This window comes from Cynocephalus volans, chromosome 2 (assembly GCF_027409185.1).
Source record: "Cynocephalus volans isolate mCynVol1 chromosome 2, mCynVol1.pri, whole genome shotgun sequence".
NCBI lineage: Eukaryota > Metazoa > Chordata > Mammalia > Dermoptera > Cynocephalidae > Cynocephalus > Cynocephalus volans.
The window spans coordinates 177,046,546-177,067,281 of record NC_084461.1 but is presented as its reverse complement, the minus strand read 5'-3'; the positions used below and the strand labels follow the sequence as shown (position 1 = coordinate 177,067,281).

Here is a 20,736-nt window from a genome sequence, read left to right as displayed (position 1 = left end):
CTACTTCTCTACGGATATATCCATAAATATCATCTCCTAGCTGTTAGGAACTTCACGTGAGTGGCTGCCCTCCCCCCACCCACTCACAACGTGGATCTTCAGGTCAATGGAGAGGCGGATGTGGTAGGGGACATCGTACTCGCGCATGTCCACTATGTTGTCCAACTGGTCAGCAATCTTCTTAGAGGTTTCCTCTTCATCAGTAATTACACCACCCCCTTGCAAAACACTGGGAAATAAAAAGAGAGAGCAGCTAGCAAAACTATACTCTGCTAGGGGCTGGAGGTGGTAAAGACCAGAGTCCATGCTGAGTAAACACAAAAGGTAAATTAAGGTGGTTGTGATGAGCACGGCAGTCTTTTCTTAAAGGATGGTCTTGGATGGTCACTCTACCTGATCAACAGGCCATACACCCAAAAAAACTCAGTGTACATTTAAGATGTGGGCATTTCATGGGATGTGAGTTACACCTCAGTTAAAAGAAAAAAGAAAGAAACTCTCAGCAGTGCTGGTCAGGAGAGCGCCTAGCATGGCCTGTCCCTGCCACGATCCCCTTTGCTACTTGGGAGCAGCCTACATGTGGGGTCTCTGCTGTCTGCAGATGTGGCCCACCCTTGGGGGAGGCAGCAGTCACACAACATTCAGCATGATACACAGCAAAGTGACTGGTAAATGTTCACTATTTCTGTATCAGTAATTCTTTCATATCAGTTATTCTTTCATATCCAAGCAGGAAATCTCTGTCACCAGAATATTCACTCCACTAGTAGCTAACTAAGCTCAAATACTGAATGGACAACTAAGGGGGAGAAAAGACAGCCAATAAGTGTCAGAGATTGCTCAGGTCTCATTCTGATTACACCTTACATTATTCTGAAAAGTAATTTATGGCATCGCTGAGGAAGGCAGAGTCAGGGGAAGGACTGCAGAAATGTTCAGGGTCCCAAACTGATCTTCTTTTGTTGAGAATATGTTAGTTCTGAAGTCATCCAAACTTAATTAACCCAGATTTTCTCTTCTTAATCTTTCACCTTGCTTCCTATTACTGCTGATGCCTAAACATCTGACAAAGTGTTTGGTGTTCTATACTTAAGCTTCTCTGTACAATACCCAAGGTTTTCTGGAGAAAACATGCTATATAGATCTCAGCACTTAATAAAATTTGTAGATGGACTGTGTTAAGGTGGTGGGATGAGGGATCTTTCTTTCTCTAAAATGTCTTTATTGTTGCAGCAACTCAATTTTAGAGCCACAAATCCACCCCCTATGTAAGAGAAGAGGAAGAGCTAAAATAAAAAATAAAATACAACCTGAAAAGCTACTGTTTCTTTCAAACAAACATACAAAAATTTCTATCTACTTGCTCAAAGGTGGTCAAGCAGAGCCATCATTAAGGTGGTGAGTTTTCCTGCTTCCTTCCCATACTGTTTTTCTGAGCAAGCTGGTGCCCAGCTCAAAAGACAAAGCTCACCTGGACAGCATGGCTGTGTACGTGTCACTGGCATGATCCTGCTCCCGGTTCTTTCTCACAGCAGGGGAAATCTCCTTCCTCACCTTGACAAGGTCCTCCACAGTGTGGAAGGAGAGTTTGATGTAATTTCTCTTCAAACCCACTAAGTGATTTGGCTACAAAGTGAAGAGATCATGCTCATGAGTTCAAGAAGAACAGGACTTTACTGATTAGGGAAAACTAGACTTAAAAGCAAACACAGAGTTAGTACTTCAAAAGCACCTTGTCCAACTCTGCATGTGGCACTAGCTGACACCCTGGAGCTCTCTGAAGAGGACCTTATAGATAGTCCCTAGTACCTGCATCCACACTGCCCCCACCAAGAGACACCCTGCCTTTCTGCCTCTTCTAATCTCACCTGCCATGGACAGTGTGGACACCACCTCACCTATCCCTGGAAGGTTTGGGTGATACTCACCAAGTCCAGGTCCTCTTTGGGGACAGTCTCTGCTTTTGCAATTTTACCCTGAAACTTCTTGGTGAGAAAAGATGACACCTCTCGCTCGCAACCCTAAATCAGGAACAGAATGAAAGGACTTTACATTAGAAAAACTATTTCCTTCCTTGCCTATTTCCCAGTTCGGGAGCCCACCACAGAATGAGGCACAGGTCGTCTGACCTGATTCTACAAACACAAAGACTTACCTTTCTAGTTGCAATGTAGAAATATGGTTTATAGGGCAAGGCCACCTGCAAGAGTCGCCCACACATCCAGGAGCAATGAAAAAGAAAAAAGGGAGACAGCAGTGAAGGCAGACTGTTTGTTGTTATAACCCACCAGCAGCCTAGATCCGATGCATCCTTGCACAATAGGAAATTAGGATCTGCACCTGTATCAGGGCAAGAATCTGGGACACAGCACTGCTCACCTTTCAGAGTCTTCCTGAGCTACCTTTTCTCAGGACATCTCACACAACAGCTGAGGCAGCTCCCGGAGGCCCATGTTCCCAACAGGATGCAGGCAGCTGAGGTCTGGGAACCCCTCACCTCTCCCAGATAGTCACAAAGCTAACTGAACACTCCACATTTTGGACTCAGCTACTCCCATCACAACCGGGCTCTAGCTTTGTAGAGCCAGGGGCTTACCTTAAATCTGCTTCCATCATCTTGAATAAAGTAGTAATCCACTGCACTAACTAAGCGTTTATCTTCATCTAAAATCTCAGTCTGTAAGAGAATCAGCCAACATGGGCAGAAGATTATCTTCTACACAGTACAAGACACTTTTCCCTTTTTTTTTTTTTTTTTTTTTTTTTGTGGTGGCTGGCTGGTAAGGGGACCTGAACCCGTCACCTTGGTGTTACCAGCACCATGCTCTCTCAAGTGAGCAACTGGCCAGCCCCTAAGACCCTTTTCCTTCTACTCTTTGGAAAGCTGAGCACATTAAAAGCAAAAACCCTCCCACCTAGTTCTTTACTCCACCCCAGCATAACCACCACCAGCCTCATCCCCAAGAATCACATCATAACCGACTCCGAACAGGGATTTCTCTTTCACAAGCCCAAAAGCTTTATTTTGATGGCTACAGGGATGCTCCTCACCTTAGTCATCCCACAGTGGCCTCTGTGTGTCCCTCAACATTTGAGGGGAAAGAAGAGAGCCACAAACCATCAACCCTCCCACCTGTGTCCCCCACACATTACCCGTGTGGCTCAGACAAGGCCTATGTGACAAAAAGAAGGGATGGGGCTGCCTTCCTGAGGAACGGCACAGGAGCTTACAGGGTGCATGTTGATGAGCCAGCCTGTCTTCTCACCAGGCTCCTTTAGCCTCTCAAATCCAAACCGTAAATCCATCTTATCCATCCACTGACTCCGTTCCAGGCGCTTGAGTGCTGAGACTGAGGACGAGGGGCCATCATCCCTGAGTGAAAGCAGAAGGGAAGCCAGTCTTCACTGTTCATGACACCACTTACTCCCAAAACCCTTAACCCACCAGTGTGTTTCCCATATAATATGGTATATGCATCCCTGCAAAACCTGCAGTTTGGCAAAAAGGCTCATTAAAATAACAGGACTTATGGGAAAAACACGACTGCGGCAGGCCCCTCAAAGCCTATTCAATTTTGTAACAAGAATTCTAAGAAAAACAGAAAGCAGGGCTGGACACTGCTGCTTCTTGGGCTACTGAAAATGCTCAAAAACTTTATTTCCTAAGCCAAGTGTATTCTCCACCCCTCAAAAATGTAAGCTAAGTGGGTTCGGATCCCTATATAGGGATGGCTGGTTAGCTCACTTGGGAGAGTGTGGTGCTGACAACACCAAGTCAAGGATTAAGATCTCCTTACCGGTCATCTTTTCCCCCCCCAAAAAATGTAAGCTAAGAACCAATTCTTGTGCCATTTTGTCTTAATGTAAATAAATGAGCTACTTTATAAAGCAATGAGCAGACAAAATACACTTGTTTAGACAGATGCAGACAAACAGGCAGGAGGTGCTAAGTGGATATGGTAAGCATGTAAATAAAAATGAAAATTCATGTTCATACAAAAACTTACAAATGGATGTTCATAGCATCTTTATTCATAGCCCCAAACTGGAAACAACCCACATTTTCCTCAACAGAATAGTTAACCTGTGGTACGCCCATACCGCAGAATACTACTCCGCAATAAAGAGGAACAATCTTGTTGATACACACAACTTGGATGGATTTCAAGAGAATTACGTGGAGTGAAAAAAGCCAGCTCCCCAAAATTACCAAGAATCCATTCATATAGCATTTTTGAAATAAAATTATAGAGATGGAGAACAGATTACTCATTATCAGGGATGGATAAAGGGAGGAATGGAAGTGGCTGTGGCTTTAAAAGGGTAGCACGAAGGTCCTTGTGACAGACTCTTCTACACCTTGATTCTGGTGAATCACACAAACATACATGATAAAACTATATACAACTAAATACACATACATGTGTAAGAGTGCTTGTAAAACTGGTGCACCTGAATAAGGTCGATGGATTGTATCAATGTCAATTTCCTGGTTGTGATATTGTACTCTAGTTATGCATGATGTTACCACTGGGGAAAACTGGGTGAAGGGATATGGGATCTCCCTGTATTATTTCAGACAAGTGTGTAAGAACCTACAATTCTCTTAAAATAAAAAAGGTGTTTTTGTTTTCTTTTTTTAAATGCACAAAAGTAAATGAATGGAGATGCTAGCTTATGACCTCTGACCATAGGAGAAAAGAGCACCCTGCCACAGGCTGAGAATCATGCAAGGCCAAGGGTACACCTCTCTAGAGAGGGAGGCCAGGAGCCGGCACTCATATTAAAATTTCTTAAAATAGAACCAATAGGATACATATCCATGCAATAGCCCAGCTAAGAGCTTCTTCCTTTCCTATAAAAGGTTATAATTCTATTCCTCTATTATGATTCCCCTCGCCTAGGGAAATTTGCAAATCAACCAATACAATCTTCACATTTTACCAACATCATTCCCTTATTTATCAATTGCATATGAGCTAACTGGGTTTAAACAAACACCTGCTGCAGCAAAATAAACTACATCTTAAAAATGTAACATATCCTTCTGGAGTGCCTGGCTCTAGATGTCAGTACAACCAAATATGGATAAAAATGGGAATAACAGATTTTAGCATAAATCTTAAATACTCAAGAAGACTTCCCACCACGAGAACTATCCAAACCTGTGCTGACTCCAGAGCTCAGATTCTCCCCAAATTGTTCACAATCTTTTAACTCCACAGCTGTGATCTCATCTGGGTAGACCAGAATAATTAGTTTACCTGTCTTCAAAATAGAGAAATCCTTTTGTTTATTAGCATTCCAACTTTAAAGAAAAAAAAGCTAGTTTCTTTAAACCATGGTTCTGAGATTCTACAGCCTTTATATTTTTGGCCAGAAGGCCTATTTATTTCCTAAGCCAAGTGTATTCTCCATCCCTCAAAAATGTAAGCTAAGAACCATTATTCTGTGCCATTTTGTCTTAATGTAAATAAATGAGCTACTTTATAAAGCAACGAGCAGACAAAATACACACGTTTAGACAGATGCAGACAAACAGGCAGGAAGTGCTAAGTGGACATAGTAAGCATGTATATAATCCCTGTGCGGAAGCTACCACACGCCCATGACTGCTTCCTGGCCTTGGCCACACAGGCATATGCAGATACCCTAGTTCTGGTTCTTGCTAGACTGCGCTCCTGGGCGATGCTTCCCTACAGGCTGTTCATGGGTTCTTCTGAACAGGACAACATGGGTTCTCCACCATAACCCAGGTCTCTCCAAGGTGTTCTCTCCCCAGCTATTGAGATATTTACTCCTGCCCTCCCTCTACCTCTCATCTCCCAGGATCTCATTCTAGGTACTTGCTATGTTTCCTAGGATACCACAATTCCTTATGAAACAACATGAACATTCCATTTCTGACACTATCAGGCTTCTCCATAGGTGAGAATGTTTCTAAAATATTGCTGTATCATTTGACCCTGCCCTAAGAATTTATGCCAAGGAAACTGATGAGCAGGAAATAACTTTTTTATTTTTTACACACAAATGTTCATCTTAAGTGTTTATAAAAGGAAAAAATAAAAAAGGGAAGACATCTAAATAAGCTAAATATCCAAAATAGAACCAGTTAAAGAAAAGTATTAAAAAAAATTTAAACCAAGCCTGTGCAGAATTCATGTCCTAAATTACCATAACATTTCACCAATTGTTAATTTATAAGCAGAAGTGGAAAGAACTGTTTCTTAAGAAAAACCTTCCTTTGCCTGAAGGTATTCCTTGGGTCACCTCCATCTGAAGAACAAAATGACCACATTCCAAGATTAGGATCCCTACTTTTTACAGAAGATTACGACCACTTGTTGTAGGCAGAACAATGGCCCCCAAAGAGGTCTATGTCCTAATCCCCAAAACCTATGAATGTTACCTTACATGACAACAGAGACTTTGCAGATGGGATTAAATTAAGGATCTTGAGATGGGGATTACCTAGGTGGGCCCAGTGTAATCACAAGGATCCTTGTAAGAGTGAGGCAATTCAGATCCCCTTACCAGAAGGAGGAAAAAAAAAAAGTGAGGCAGAAGGGCCAGAGTCAGGGAGGGGAAGTGGAGAGAGATTGGAGATGCAATGCTTCTGGTTCTGAAGGTGTAGGAAGAGGCCATGAGCCAAGGAATGCAGATGGCCAAGGCAGCCTCGAGAAACTAGAATAGGCAAAGAAACAGAATCTCCCTTACACCCTACAGAAGGAACATGACCCTGTAGATACCTTGATTTTAGGACTTCCTACCCCTAGAACTGTAAAGAGAATAAGTCTGTATTGTCACTAAGTGGTAATCTGTAACAGTAGCAATAGGAAACTGATACACCACCATACTATATGACCATTTAATCTCTAAAATATCTGGATTCACCTTTAATAGAAAACACAGGAAAACTTTTTTTTTTTTTTTTTTTTTTTTTAAAGATGACCGGTAAGGGGATCTTAACCCTTGACTTGGTGTTGTCAGCACCACGCTCACCCAGTGAGCGAACCAGCCATCCGTATATGGGATCCGAACCCGGGGCCTTGGTGTTATCAGCACCGCACTCTCCCGAGCGAGCCACGGGCCGGCCCGAAAACACAGGAAAACTATATTCCAGGCCTTGCTACAGAGCACAGCTTCAGTCTGAGGCCCAGATCTTTTATCAACATCAAGACCAAATGAAGTGCTACTTGTGAGGCATAGAGCCCTCTGTACTGCAGTCCTCCAAATACCTATACCCCAGCTGCTCACCTGGACCACGTCTCCTTCCCAAAACTGTTTTCTCTAAGCTGCATATCCCACTTTCTATCCAGTGATAATACAAAATGTGAAAAAAGGGGATATCAGTCACAAAGGTAACTACCATTTTCTGGTTACTTACTACATCACAGACATTGTCCAAGTACTCTGCACATATGCTCTCATTCAATTTTCATGACAGCCCCTGTGAAGGGAACCATGAGTATCCCCACTTCACAGAAGCAGCCCAGGCACAACATCCTGTGCCCTTTACCACTACCTACTGCTTCATGGTGGCACACTTACCTCATAAGATTGTTGTAAGGATTGAATGAGCTGATCCACGTAAAGCATTGAGAACATACAGCAAAAGTTAAAAGCTATTACTTAATTTGTGGGGGGCTACGACAGCCCTCCGACTGCTGCAAGGATACCACTGAGTACATGACAAGGCAGTGAAGGGAAAGAGAAGCATGTCCTGCAATTACGAAACCAGGTAAATCGCTTCACATCCCCAAGCACCAGATTCGAGTGTAAAATATAGGTAATAATAGTACCTACATCTTAAGGTTTTCCATGAGAACTAATGAGATTGTGCATATTAAGCACTTAGCCCAATAGCTGTCAGCTGTCCTTATCATTGCCGTTGTTCTCCAGCACATCACCCAATTTCTCCTTTGTGGAGAAGCTCGTTCAGGGTTCAGTGTCAGTAAAAAACCTGTGCACTTTGAAATATCTGCCTAAGGCAAACGAAGGCCACACACCAATCGCGTTGACATTTAGCTCGGTTTCACTGCTCTCCACCAGCGAATCTGCAGGGTCCCGACCCTCCGTTCCCTCCTGACTCTTCCCTCCAACCTGACTCTACCTATTGCACACACTGTGCGGAAGACCCGAGGGGAAGCGTAAACGCATCTGAAGAACGAATAGCAATAACGTGAAAAGCAAGGATGAACCCCTGCTGACGAAAAACCACTTGAGTGGCCAGCTGCGCGACCCACCCTTATGACCACTGGAGCAAGTGTCTCGCCTCGCAAGGAACCGAGGGGCGCACGTGCGAGCGACCCGCGCGCTGCGGGAGACAAGAGAAGGCGGAGGAGACGCCTCGCTGCAGACCCGCCCGGACTCTGGGGAGGCGCCAAGCCCCTCGCGCGGGAGCAGCGCCCCGGCCCACCCCGGCCCCGCCCTGCCGCTGCGCCCCGGGACCCGGCGGCCCTCACCGGCCGGCCTCGCCGTCCACGCCCGGCTCCGCGCGCCGCCGACCGCCGTTCCTCAGCACCATTGCGCCGCACCGCACTCCTCGCTTCCCGGGAGAAATTTGGCGCGCTGCCTCCCCCTCTCGCGAGAGCCCGGGGAGCGCCGCCTTCCAATCAGGGGGTGCGGCCGTCCAGCGCGCGGAGCTCCACTCGGCAGCGGCGCCTGGGGGAGGCGGCGCGCCAGGGTCCGGGGAAAAGTGCGCGGAGGTGCCGTGCGGCGAACCGCGGGGTCCGTATGGGGCGGCGCTGCGGTCCGCGCTGGGACCGGAAATGTCAGATCGTCCCCGCGCCGCGGTCCTGGCCCCAGGCCCCGCTCCGGGCCGGCCCGAGGTGGGGTCGGCGCCCGGGGCGGCGCGGCGGAGGCGATGGCGCCGGCGGCGTCGAGGCTGCGAGCGGAGGCTGGGCTCGGGACGCTCCCGCGGCGGGCGCTAGCGCAGTACCTGCTCCTTCTGCGGCTCTACCCGGTGCTCACCAAGGCAACCACCAGGTGGGAGCGGAGCGGCCGCGCGCAGGGGAGGGAGCAGCGCGGTCGGGGGACGGGGGCGCGGGGGAGAGGCGACCCGGCCCAGGGACCGAGCTGAACACACGCGTTTTACACGGGGGTTTGGGTGCCACAGTCAATATCCCCTTGTGTCAAAGTGACTACCGCCCCCGCAAAAGCCCTTAAGTAAACCAGAAAGTTCAGTAAAAGCGGTTCTGTGTTTGGCCCTGGAAAGTAATTCTTACGCAGCCTAGAATGGGAAAAACAGGGCCAGACTGAAGAAATGCAGAAGACCAAAGACTTCCTGCGCTTACCAACTCAGCACCTCGGTGCTACTGGTTAGTTCTGCCTTTGGGTTTGGAGGCTAAACCTTTTATGAGACATCTCCTGCTTTGTTACTGTTACTAATTAATTTTATAAGCTCGTTCCCTTTTATTAATTCAGCCACTCATAAATATGTATGGAGCGCTTCCTGTGTGCAGGTCATACCGCTGTGATCAGCATAGGTAGGTGAGGTCCCTACTCTCACGGAGCTGACTGACATTCTGATGAAGAACTGGACAAAAAGCAGATCCGTATACAGCACAGATAAAGTGCTCAGGGGAGTTTTTTCTGAGGAGGTGACATTGAATAGGCCAGGTAAGGAAGTTAAGCAAAAGCTGTGCTGGCAGCAAGTGCAAAGGTCCTGAGGGAGGAGCAAGCTCACCTCACGTGGGAGGAGTGGACAGAACGCCTGTGTCGCTGGAGAGAATGACTAGTGAGCAAGGGAGAAGAGTGCTGGCCTGTGGCTCAGTTGGTTAGACTGTGGTGTTGATAGGGTCCAGGCTTCCCCAGCTGCCAAAAAAAAAAAAAAAAATGGAAGGGGGAGATGAGAAGTAGCCAAGGATCGGATCAAGAAGGCCATATGGCCCATACTAAGAATTTTGGATTTTATAGCTCAGAGAGTTCAGAAGGGAACTGTAGACCAAGCCTTGGAAGGAGTGACTGGGCCTGTCTCCACCTTTTTATTACTGAAATTGTTATTGCAATAATTGTAGGTTCATATGCAGTTGTAAGAAATAGTACAAAGATAAAAAAGAAAAAATACAGAGATATCCCTATTACACTTTGCCCAGTTCCCCCATTGGTAACGTTTTCTGAAACTATATAGGGCTGGCAGGTTAGCTCACTTGGTTAGAGCATGGTGCTAATAACACCAAGATCAAGGGTTCAGAACTTCTTACTGGCCAGCCACCAGAAACAAAACAAAAAATAAAACTAGTATAATATCACAACTGGGACATGGCATGGATATAGTCCACAGATCATATTCAGATTTCCCCGTTTTTCTTGTATTCGTGTGTGTGTGTGTATGTGTATTTAGTTCTGTGCAGTTTTTTTTGTTTTTTTTTTTAAAGATGACCGGCAAGGGGATCTTAACCCCTAACCTGGTGCTATTAGCACCACACTCTCCCAAGGGAGCCACAGGTCAGCAGTTCTATGCAGTTTTATTATGTGTGTAGGTTCATGTATTCCATCACCTCAGTCAAAATACAGAACAGTGTCATCATAAGGATCTCTCTTGTTCTTTTATAGCCACATACCTTCCTGACTCCCTGAGTAGTAATATTTTACAAAATTATAGTATATAACATCACAACCAGGATATTGATGTTGATAGTTACCAGTTGGAACTCTTATTGTACTCACCTGCGTGTGTCTGTGTGTGAGGTTCTGTTTTCACCCTTTGATGTAGGGACTTTACGTTGCAGCTGCGTTAGTAAGGATTCCTAACCCTAACCCCACCTATCCATAGCATAATCTCAGAGCAGCCCTGCTAATTTACGTGCAGGAAAGGGATACCCTCGTGCTGGTTGCTCCTGTTCTGATTACCTTTCCATCCACAGTGGCATTTTGTTAGCACTTGGGAACTTACTGGCCCAGACAATTGAGAAGAAACGGAAAAAAGAAAACTCTGAAAATCTAGACATCAGTGGGCCTCTCAGATATGCGATTTATGGGTGAGTGCCATAAAAGTACAACAAAGCTGGGGTATCAAAACCAAGTTTTTGGAATAATCTAATTTGGAAAAATAATTTTTTAAAAACATTAAAGTAATCATCATGAAAATGAAATCAGAACAGCTTATACAATTTATGCAATATACATATTCATGTATATAGTTTTATAATTTTTATTTTGTATTGCATGGGTGGGGGTGGCTGTCTTAATTTGGCCAAGAGACAGACCTGAAGGCAGATAATTCACCTGAACCTGAAGTTAGACTTTAAGACTCAAACACCTTGAAAGCTTCTGGAGAGGAAAACCAACTCCAACATGACTAGTTTCTACTGTTTTCATTGTGTAAACATCCAGAAAAGAAATACTTAGGCATCCTGAAACATGTCTAGTTTCTGAACCACTCTCTGAATTACAGAAGCACAGAGATTCAAGAGTTTTAGCCAACAGTCATGTTATAGATGGATTATTTTGAAGTCATTTCTAACTAGACTGATTTTTTTTAATTCAAAATTCACAAAGATCATTTTTTTTACTTCATGCTGACTTGAGTCATCACGGTTTTTTCCATAATGTATTTAAGGCAATAATCCCCCCAGAGATTGGTGTGTAACAGGATCACATAGGAGCGCTTATCCAGTTACACAGCTTTCCCATCCCCAAGGCTTCCACTCTCTTCCCCACTGAGAATCCCTGCCACGAGCCACGTAACATCCTATGGCGGGATGGGAACACACAACTGAGAACCACTTGTTTAAAGACTTTCAATGTCAGAAGTTGAAAGACCTTTGGGTCCCTGCTCCTCTTTTCATTGTTGAATTTTATGGAGCTGCAGGTCTTTTGTCCATGTAGATGTAGCGGCTGGGTTCATTTCTCTCCCAACGTGCACTTAGGAATGAACAGCAGGAGCCCAGACAAGTCAGTGAGCAGCACCAGGCTTAACCCTTGCCAGTTGCCATATAGAGTTTGATGAAAAGCCATAAAACCAGAGATGTGCTCATTTATTTATTACTGAACATCTTCTCAGAGCCAGGCCCTGTTCTAGGCACTGCAGACACAGCCACGAGCAGACATGCACCACCTGCCTTGTGGAGTCTACCTCCCAGGGGTGAAGAGAGGCACAATATAACCCATCAAATGAGATAATGACAATGCTATGCAGAAATGAAAAGGGCCTGGAACAGGGAGTGGCTGGCACAGGGGCACGTACATTAGCCAGGACAATCAGGAAAGACCTCTCTGAGCTGATAGTGTTGAGAAGGAGCTGGCCACCCACATCAGGATTGGGGGGAAAGTATTGGGAGCAAAGGATCCACAGCGATTTTGGTCTGTTAGAGGCAAAAAAAAAGAGTGCCTGAAGCAGATTCAAAGAAAACACGTTTTGAAGGTCCATACAGACCTGTGTGGTCAGTACTGAGGGATGTCTGTGTGGTCAGTACTGAGGGATGTCGGCATGGTTTAGGACCTGGGATTTGGGGGTGAAGTTGGACCGATGAAGGGCTTCCGGAGAGCCCCAGTCTGGCTAACACCCACTGTGGGGCCTCAGGTTCTTCTTCACAGGGCCGCTGAGTCATTTCTTCTACCTCTTCATGGAAAGCTGGATCCCTTCTGAGGTTCCCTTGGCAGGGATCAAGAGGCTCCTCTTGGACCGTCTGCTCTTTGCACCGGCCTTCCTGTTGCTGTTCTTCCTCATCATGAACTTTCTGGAGGTTGGTGTCTGCCACAGCACTTACTACAGCTCTTTATTTAGCACTGTGATTCTTAGTCTGACATCCCTAGGTAGAATTCAGAGGGTCTGTGAACTTTTCACTACACTCAAATTGAAATTTTGCATTTTCCTTTATGAATGTAGGGAGCAAACCACTGTAGAATTGGCAGTATCTATTTGTCGCGATAGAGTAACGTATCAGTTGTTACAGATATCATTTAGTTCATTACTACTTGGACCTGCAATTAGGCCTTGTCACTGGATGTGTTAATAAAGCAGCACATATACTAGTCTATCGTAAAATTGTTTTCTAAATATTTTGATAACTGTATTTCAGTATAATATGTACCTTTGTTTAGAATGTATATATTTTATTTTATACAATATAAAACATGTTACAAAAGTTTAAGACCCCCTAATAATATTGCGGAAGTCTGTACAGACTCAGTGCCTGGAGCATCTTAATGCTCTGAAGAGGTTACCTTATCAGCATAAACTTAAAATTATAAAACTCCACATGATAGGAGGTGTGTTCATATGTACTCACCAGGCATGTCTGTTTTCTTAAATGTGTCCAACCTTCCTACTTCACTAGCACCTTCCATTTCACCGTCCCCAGAAGCAGGGGGTAGGGTTGTGCTGTGTGTCTGAGATGTGTCGTGTTCTGTCCTGAAAGTAATTTGTTTTTGCCAATCACAGCAAGTAAATACATCCCACTCAGATTTTATTTTGAAACAGCCTCTCAAGTTCTTGTTACTAAGGAGAATACTCCAGAAGTGATCCTGGGAGGAAGTAGGAAAGATGTTTAAACTTAATTATGATTGCTAATAAGTCCCTGATAGTAGAAAGAGATGCTGGGAAGTTCTTAGCAAATCTGAGTTAGGAGGAAGCAAAGGGTACCACAAATTAGAGGTTTGGGCACCTTCATATTTCCTTCCAAATATGAAGGGAAGATATTTTCATTTTAAAGACCTGTACATCTATGCCAAATGGTACCAAACTGCATAAAGTAATCAACATATAAATGATGTATAGTGGGACCACCCTACACACACACCCCCATGGATGCCTCTGCATCCTGCATCTTTAACTGTAGCCATCATGTTACAGGCTGTGCAGCATTCCACTGTATGCCTATCCCTATTGTGAAAGGATTCCTGTTTGGTTAATTCCTAAAATTGTTCTCTAAGAAAAGCAGCCTTTGTTTGCACCCCCTGCAGTGGTGTAGAATAACAGCAACAGATAACTTTATCGACATTTGCCTTGTCCAAGTTCTACATGGAGCACTTCATGCCGTTTGGTTCTGCCACCGCCCTTGGACAGCTGAGGAAGCTGAGACCCAGAGGGGGTAAAAAGCTGGCTTAAGGGCACATAACTTTGGAATCTTTGAGTCAGAATTCAGACCCTAGCCTTGTTTCCCCACACTCTTGATAACTCTGATGGGGTGCTTTTTCAAATAGTTTGCAGTCTGATAGGTGAAAAATATCTGCTATTTGTATTTCTTCCATGAACTTTGCTTCTTTTCTATTAGAACATTTGCTTTTTTCTTACTGATTTGTATATTTGCATATATTAAGGATATCAATCCTTTGCCAAATACAGGTAACAAATACTTTTCCCATTTTTGAGGTGTTTGTCTTTTTTTTTTTTTTTTAAAGATGACCGGTAAGGGGATCTCAACCCTTGGCTTGGTGTTGTCAGCACCACGCTCAGCCAGTGAGCAAACCGGCCATCCCTATATAGGATCCGAACCTGTGGCCTTGGTGTTATCAGCACTGCACTCTACCGAGTGAGCCACGGGCCGGCCTGAGGTGTTTGTCTTTTAACTTATATAAAGTTAAAATGTAAAGTTATATAAATAAAATTTTAGTGTTTTTCTTCATACAGAAATTTAAAAAACTCCTATTCAGGGCCGGCCCGTGGCTCACTCGGTAGAGTGCGGTGCTGATAACACCAAGGCCCCGGGTTCGGATCCCATATACGGATGGCCGGTTCGCTCACTGGCTGAGCGTGGTGCTGACAACACCAAGTCAAGGGTTAAGATCCCCTTACCGGTCATCTTTAAAAAAATAAATAAAAAATAAAAAATAAAAACTCCTATTCAGATCTGACATTCTTTTTTCTTTGTGGGTTTCCTTATAGGAAGATAATGGAAATACTCTCCTATACCTTTGTCTACCTTTATGATTTTATTTTGTATGTCTTGATACACTCAAATAGAAATATTCTCCTATACTTTCCTCTAGTATCCTTATGGTTTTATTTTTGTTTATAGTGGGAGATAGATATGTCTTGATTTTTTCCACTTCTATAGCAAATTGTCTTATTACCATTTATTGAACAATCCCCAGTATTTTGAAATGATAACTTTATCATATTATCTGGACTCTTTGTTCTTTTGCTGGATTTTTTTCATTTTCATTTTATGTTTTGGGTTGGTTGGTTTGTTGGTTTTTGGCTGTTTACCAGACTATTTTAATTACCATAATTTTATAGTATTTTAAAAAATCCCTAGTAAAGTAGGCCTTTCCTCTTTATTCTTTTACACAATGGCTATTCTTATATATTTATTCTTACAAGTGACACTTAGAATCAATTTTTTGGGGTCCCTTTTTTTAAACTCCTGACAAGTTTTGATTGGAAATGCATCAATTTTGGAGGTTATTTTCTTTCTTTCTTTTTTTTTTTTTTTTAAGATGACTGGTAAGGGGAGCTTAACTCTTGACTTGGTGTTGTCAGCACCACATTCTCCCAAGTGAGCTAACCAGCCATCCCTATATAGGGACCCAAACCCGTGGCCTTGGTGTTACCAGCACCACACTCTCCCAAGTGAGCTATGACCGGCCCTGGAGGTTATTTTCAAACAATTGACAGCTGAGCCACAGTGGCAGTTCTATGCCCAGGGCCAGCAGCATGATTCACACCATCAGCTCACCTGTTAGGAGCGTTGCAGGTCCTAACATCGCCTACCTCAGTGAGAGCATTGCCCCTGCTATTCCGACTGCTTCCCGCTGAGTGGTTGGCTGTTTACAGCTACACCGCTCATTTAGGACGCAGCTGTACTGTCTGTGCACAAGCCGAATAGCATCTAGTACCACGCAGTTCGGGGAACGGTGGGTTCGCTCACCGCCCCTTTTGCCCCCTCTGCAGGGGAAGGACATGTCTGCCTTCGCCGCCAGGATGCGGAGGGGCTTCTGGCCGGCGCTGTGGATGAACTGGAGGGTCTGGACGCCCGTGCAATTTATTAACGTCAACTACGTCCCCGTGCAGGTGAGGGCACAGGGCTCGTTCCCCCACAGTTCGTCCTCTGTCAGCCTTGGACTCAACCATCCCTTGGCTTTGCTGCCAACTCCGAGTCACTGATGGCTGTGGATTCCGAGAGCCAAGGCACCTAGTGGGATCTCCTAAGTGGTCCGTGCTTCATCTATTTATTTGTTCAGCAAATTCTCATGAAGAGCCCACTTGCCACGGACATCCTCAGGTTTTCCCGTGATAGACACGTTCCCAGGCCCTGGGGCTGCCCCACCTGCAGCGCTGCCAGAGCGGCACCTGAGCAGGGGCAGGGGTCTCCAGGGACGGAGCCAAAGCGCCAGGAGAAGGGCCTGCTGGGTCGCAGCCACTGCGGAGGGGTCGGGGTCCGGGAGCTATAGGAGCGGAGCAGGCTCTGGATGGTTGTCGGGTTCTAGTGTGTCATCAGCCACCTGTGTCAGGGTTCCCAAGACCACTTCCCCCTGGAAGGCCGCTGGATCTAAGGGGCAGGCCTGGTGGGGTCTGCGGATCCCTCACCGCACCCCCCGGGTCTCGCAGCATGCTCCTCCGGCAGCAGGGGCAGCGCCTTCTGTCTGTGGAAGCCTACTAGGGTTTCGCTGGGGGCTGGCCACATCCCCCACTGCCCGGCGTCAGCCAGACCCCAACATTCCAGACCCCCAAGGACAACAGGCTCATCGAGGCAAGAGGGACCCTCACCAAACCCACATTGCCCGCCCAGGGCTGTCCTCCAAACCATCCTGTCTGGGGACACCTCAGATTACCCAGGAGCCTGTTCTGCATGCTGTCAAGCAGCCAGCTTGAGACGCTCACATGGGGCTGGTGGCCACCCCTGCTTTGTGGGGAGGAGTGGAGGGGTCACTGGCCATAACCCCCTCAGGACAGAGCTCCATGGAGGAATGGGGAGAAGAGGGAGGCAGGCTCAGTATGTGCAGGCACACAACATACGCTGCACAGACACAGCACGCCACACATACGTGTATACACATCATATAGCATACACACACTGAACACACACCACATACTACATATACCACACACCACACCACTACACACATACACCACACACACCATCACACATACACATCAGACACACCACAAACTACATACACCACATATAACATGCACATCACACACACCATGCACACGTACACATATCATATACCATACATACCACCAGATACTATACACACCACCACACACTACACACATGTACCACATATTACATACACACATATCACACACATCACACACCATACCACTGCACATACATACACCACACACACATGCCATACATACATGTACACACCTCATATACCACACACATACCACCAGATACTACACGCGCCACCACACACTACATATATATACCACATACTACATAACACACATGCACACCACACACATTACACACACCATGCCTCTGTACACATACCACATGAACATTCCATACATGTACACGTCATATATCACACACATACCACCAGATACTACACAACACACTACATATATACATCACACACATACCCCACACATGCACACTACACACCACACATGTACATGCACACCACACACATACATGCACACCACACACACACTACCACATACACACACACCGTGTACACACCTACACACCACCAGATACTACTCACATCACACATACACCACACACTACATACACATCAGACACACCATGCCACTGCACACATAAACCACACAAACATGCCATACATACATGTACATGCATCATATACCACACACGAACAGATACTACACACACAATACGTACACAACATATACTGCATACATCACACGTACACACCCACCATACCACCACACACACACTACACATATACTTCACACACCACCACAAATACCCTACACACACATATACCACCACACCCACGCCACTCATACACACCCCACCCAATACTACACATACACACACAACTCCCATACACATATACATACACACCCCACAGACACTACACAAATACACATACCACATGCACCATACACATAACACACGTACACACCACACACCAAGTAGAGGCAGGAACCCAGGAGAATGTAGCAACATGACAAAGAAGGCTGGTCAACCATAGCGTAAGCTACAGGATAAAGAAAAATAAAAACAGGTTTCCATGGGCCTTAGCAATGACTTCATCAATGACCCTCCCATGAGCAACTTCAGTGGCATGATGGGGGCTGAAGCCAGATTGCTTCATATTGAAAAGTGGGAGAGTATAAAAGAAATCACAAGTCTAGAAAGTTTTCAAGAAATTGTGGAAAGGTGAGCAATAGAAGAGGGCCCAGCAGGTTCTGGGGTGAGAGAGGCTGAGCCAGGGGCTAGAGTGTCCAGTGAAGGAGAAAAAGGGACAGGTGTTTGCTTCTGTGATTTCCTGTGTCACTGTGTTTATCAGCCTGTAAATAATGCTAGGAGGGCGCTGTTTGTCCTCCCTGCCAGGGCCTGACAAGGTGTCTGGTGCAAGCAAACGTCTCAGTAAATACAGCATGGATGGGAGGGTGGATGGGTGGGTACAGACCAACCAGTGAACAAGTGGTTGGACACATGAACTCTGTCCTGGGTGACTGAAGCTTGATAAATATGGTCACAGCCTCCCACTTACCATGGCCTGTCCAACTCTATTCTTTTTGGCAGTTCCGGGTGCTTTTTGGCAACCTGGTGGCTCTGTTCTGGTATGTCTACCTGGCCTCTCTGGGGAAGTGAAGACGGCCCAGGGAGAGCATCTGAAGCACTATGGACATGGATCTGGGGACCCCCCACCTGCCCAGAGTGAGCGAGCAGAAGCAGCCCAGTCAGGACTTCATTTAACTCTAAATCATGTGATTCAAGATGCCGTAAAATAATGGATGGAGAAACGTAAATCTCTTAATGTCAGATTCTTGTGTTTTAAAAAGGCAGTAGCTGACTTCAGATGGTGCTGCCCTAGAAACTTAAAATATAGTACATACGATTTCATTTCTCACTTTGGACCGAATTAGCATCACAATAAACTATAATGTAGCTTCTTCAGTGGTTTCTCAGAACAATTAATTAATAATAATTTCTCAGAACAATTGCTGTTGCTTTGGGTTTTTTTATTGCAGTAAAATACATATAAAATTTACCATTTTAACCATCTTTGAGTATACAGTTCAGTGGCATCAAGTACATTCACAATGTGCAACCATCATCACCATCCATTTCTAGGACTTTTTCATCTTCCCAAACTGAAAGTCCCCATTAAACACTAATGCCCCATTCCCCCTCCCCCACCATTCCACTTTCTGTCTCCATTAATTTGACTCTAAGTACCTCATACAAGTGGGATCATGTAGTATTTGTCCTTTTATGACTGGCTTATTTTACTAAGCATATACCTGCTATGGTTTGAATGCGTCCCTCCAAAATTCATGTTGAAAGTTAATCCCCATTGGGGTATTAAGAAGTAGGGCCTTTGGGGAAGTGATTAAGTCATGAGGGCTCCACCCTCATGAATGAATGAATGAATGCCCTTGAAAGAGCTTCAGTGAGCATTTGCCCCTCTTGCCCTTCTGTCCCCTCTGCCCTGTGAGGACACAGCATTTCTCCCCTCTGGGGGATATACGGCACCATCTTGGAAGTGGGAACAGGACCCTTGCCAGCCAGGTCTTTAATCTTCAACTTCCCAGCCTCTGGAACTCTGAGAAATAAATTTCTATCATTTATAAATTACCTAGTCTGGTATTTTGTTATGGCAGCACAAACAGACTAATACAGTACCCTCCAAGTTCATCCATGTTGTAGCATGTGTCAAAATTTCCTTCATTTTCAAAAAGGCTGAATACCCCATTGTGTATATACCGCATTTTGCTTATGCATTCATAATCAATGGACATTTGGCTTGTTTCCAACTTTTGGCTGCTGTGAATGATACTGCCGTAAATGGGTGTACAGATATCTGTTCATGTCCCTGCTTGCCCTCAGATTTTAAAATAACTTTCAGTGCAGAATACCAAGGGGTGGGGTAGTCCCAAAGGAAGAAGTTTAGGGCATTTGAAAAAGTAACAGATGTTCCTACAATTGACAGTTCCTGTATCTGTCACTCCCCACTTCCCAATGAGCCCCACCCCAAGATGGAGGATTAAGGCTCTAGATCTCAGAGTAGACTCTAGAGATCGGCCCTAGTACTAACATCTGCTGAGGGATTACTTTGTTCAGGAGAGCTTCACATGAGTTAGCATTAGTTGATCCCACAACAATCCCATGAGGCAGGAACCGTTGTCCCCCCCCATTTCACAAATGGAAAAACCGAGACAAGACCCCTTTGGCTAGTAAGAGATAGATTCTGGATTCAGATGCAGTCTTTTGGGTTCCTGGGCCATCGTCTTCACCACTTCACCATACCGCTTTGTAGAATGTCAGGGTAAGGTCAAAACGGTTCACTGGAGCAGATTTTTTTTTTTTTTTTTAAATTTTAAGTAATGTGAATTCTTACCTGGTTTATCACAGCCTGCATTTGCTCAGTTCACTTAACACATTGAGGGCTGCCAGGCACAAGGGGGGAAGGCAGACAGCAGGAGTGTTTAGACTCCCCCACTTGAACATTATCAGTGATACAGAAAACACATTTCTTTTTTTTTTTTTTTTTTAAGATGACCGGTAAGGGGATCTCAACCCTTGGCTTGGTGTTGTCAGCACCACGCTCAGCCAATGAGCAAACCGGCCATCCCTATATAGGATCCGAACCCGTGGCCTTGGTGTTATCAGCACCGCACTCTACCGAGTGAGCCAC

The 20,736-nt window shown here is 45.3% G+C and overlaps 2 protein-coding genes across 2 annotated transcripts in view; one reads left to right on the top strand and one right to left on the bottom strand.

Moving 5' to 3' along the window:
- The window catches only part of POLE (DNA polymerase epsilon, catalytic subunit), a 54,876-nt gene extending 46,328 nt beyond the window's left edge, over positions 1-8,548 (bottom strand). Inside the window, exons 1-7 of the mRNA XM_063083109.1 lie at positions 8,469-8,548; positions 3,232-3,373; positions 2,597-2,677; positions 2,156-2,200; positions 1,929-2,021; positions 1,472-1,626; positions 88-229 (exon numbers count right to left, since the gene is read on the bottom strand). Of these exons, the coding sequence (XP_062939179.1) occupies positions 88-229; positions 1,472-1,626; positions 1,929-2,021; positions 2,156-2,200; positions 2,597-2,677; positions 3,232-3,373; positions 8,469-8,530 (720 nt within the window). The 5' untranslated portion in view covers positions 8,531-8,548. The remainder of the gene's footprint in view (positions 1-87; positions 230-1,471; positions 1,627-1,928; positions 2,022-2,155; positions 2,201-2,596; positions 2,678-3,231; positions 3,374-8,468) is intronic.
- A 271-nt stretch (positions 8,549-8,819) lies between these two features.
- Positions 8,820-19,642, top strand: PXMP2 (peroxisomal membrane protein 2). The gene is made up of 5 exons (XM_063087308.1): positions 8,820-8,991; positions 10,872-10,985; positions 12,530-12,692; positions 15,842-15,961; positions 18,621-19,642. The coding sequence occupies exons 1-5, from the start codon at positions 8,870-8,872 to the stop codon at positions 18,687-18,689; spliced, it is 588 nt and encodes a 195-aa protein (XP_062943378.1). The 5' UTR covers positions 8,820-8,869; the 3' UTR covers positions 18,690-19,642.
- Positions 19,643-20,736: the final 1,094 nt, after the last annotated feature.

What these genes read in the sequence shown, in the direction of transcription:
- PXMP2 (XM_063087308.1), top strand. Translation starts at nt 8,870, where the DNA reads ATGGCGCCGGCGGCGTCGAGGCTGCGAGCGGAGGCTGGGCTCGGGACG. An exon ending in CTCAGATATGCGATTTATGG is followed by an intron (nt 10,986 to 12,529) that starts GTGAGTGCCATA and finishes GTGGGGCCTCAG; the next exon opens with GTTCTTCTTCACAGGGCCGC. An exon ending in TCATCATGAACTTTCTGGAG is followed by an intron (nt 12,693 to 15,841) that starts GTTGGTGTCTGC and finishes CCCCCTCTGCAG; the next exon opens with GGGAAGGACATGTCTGCCTT.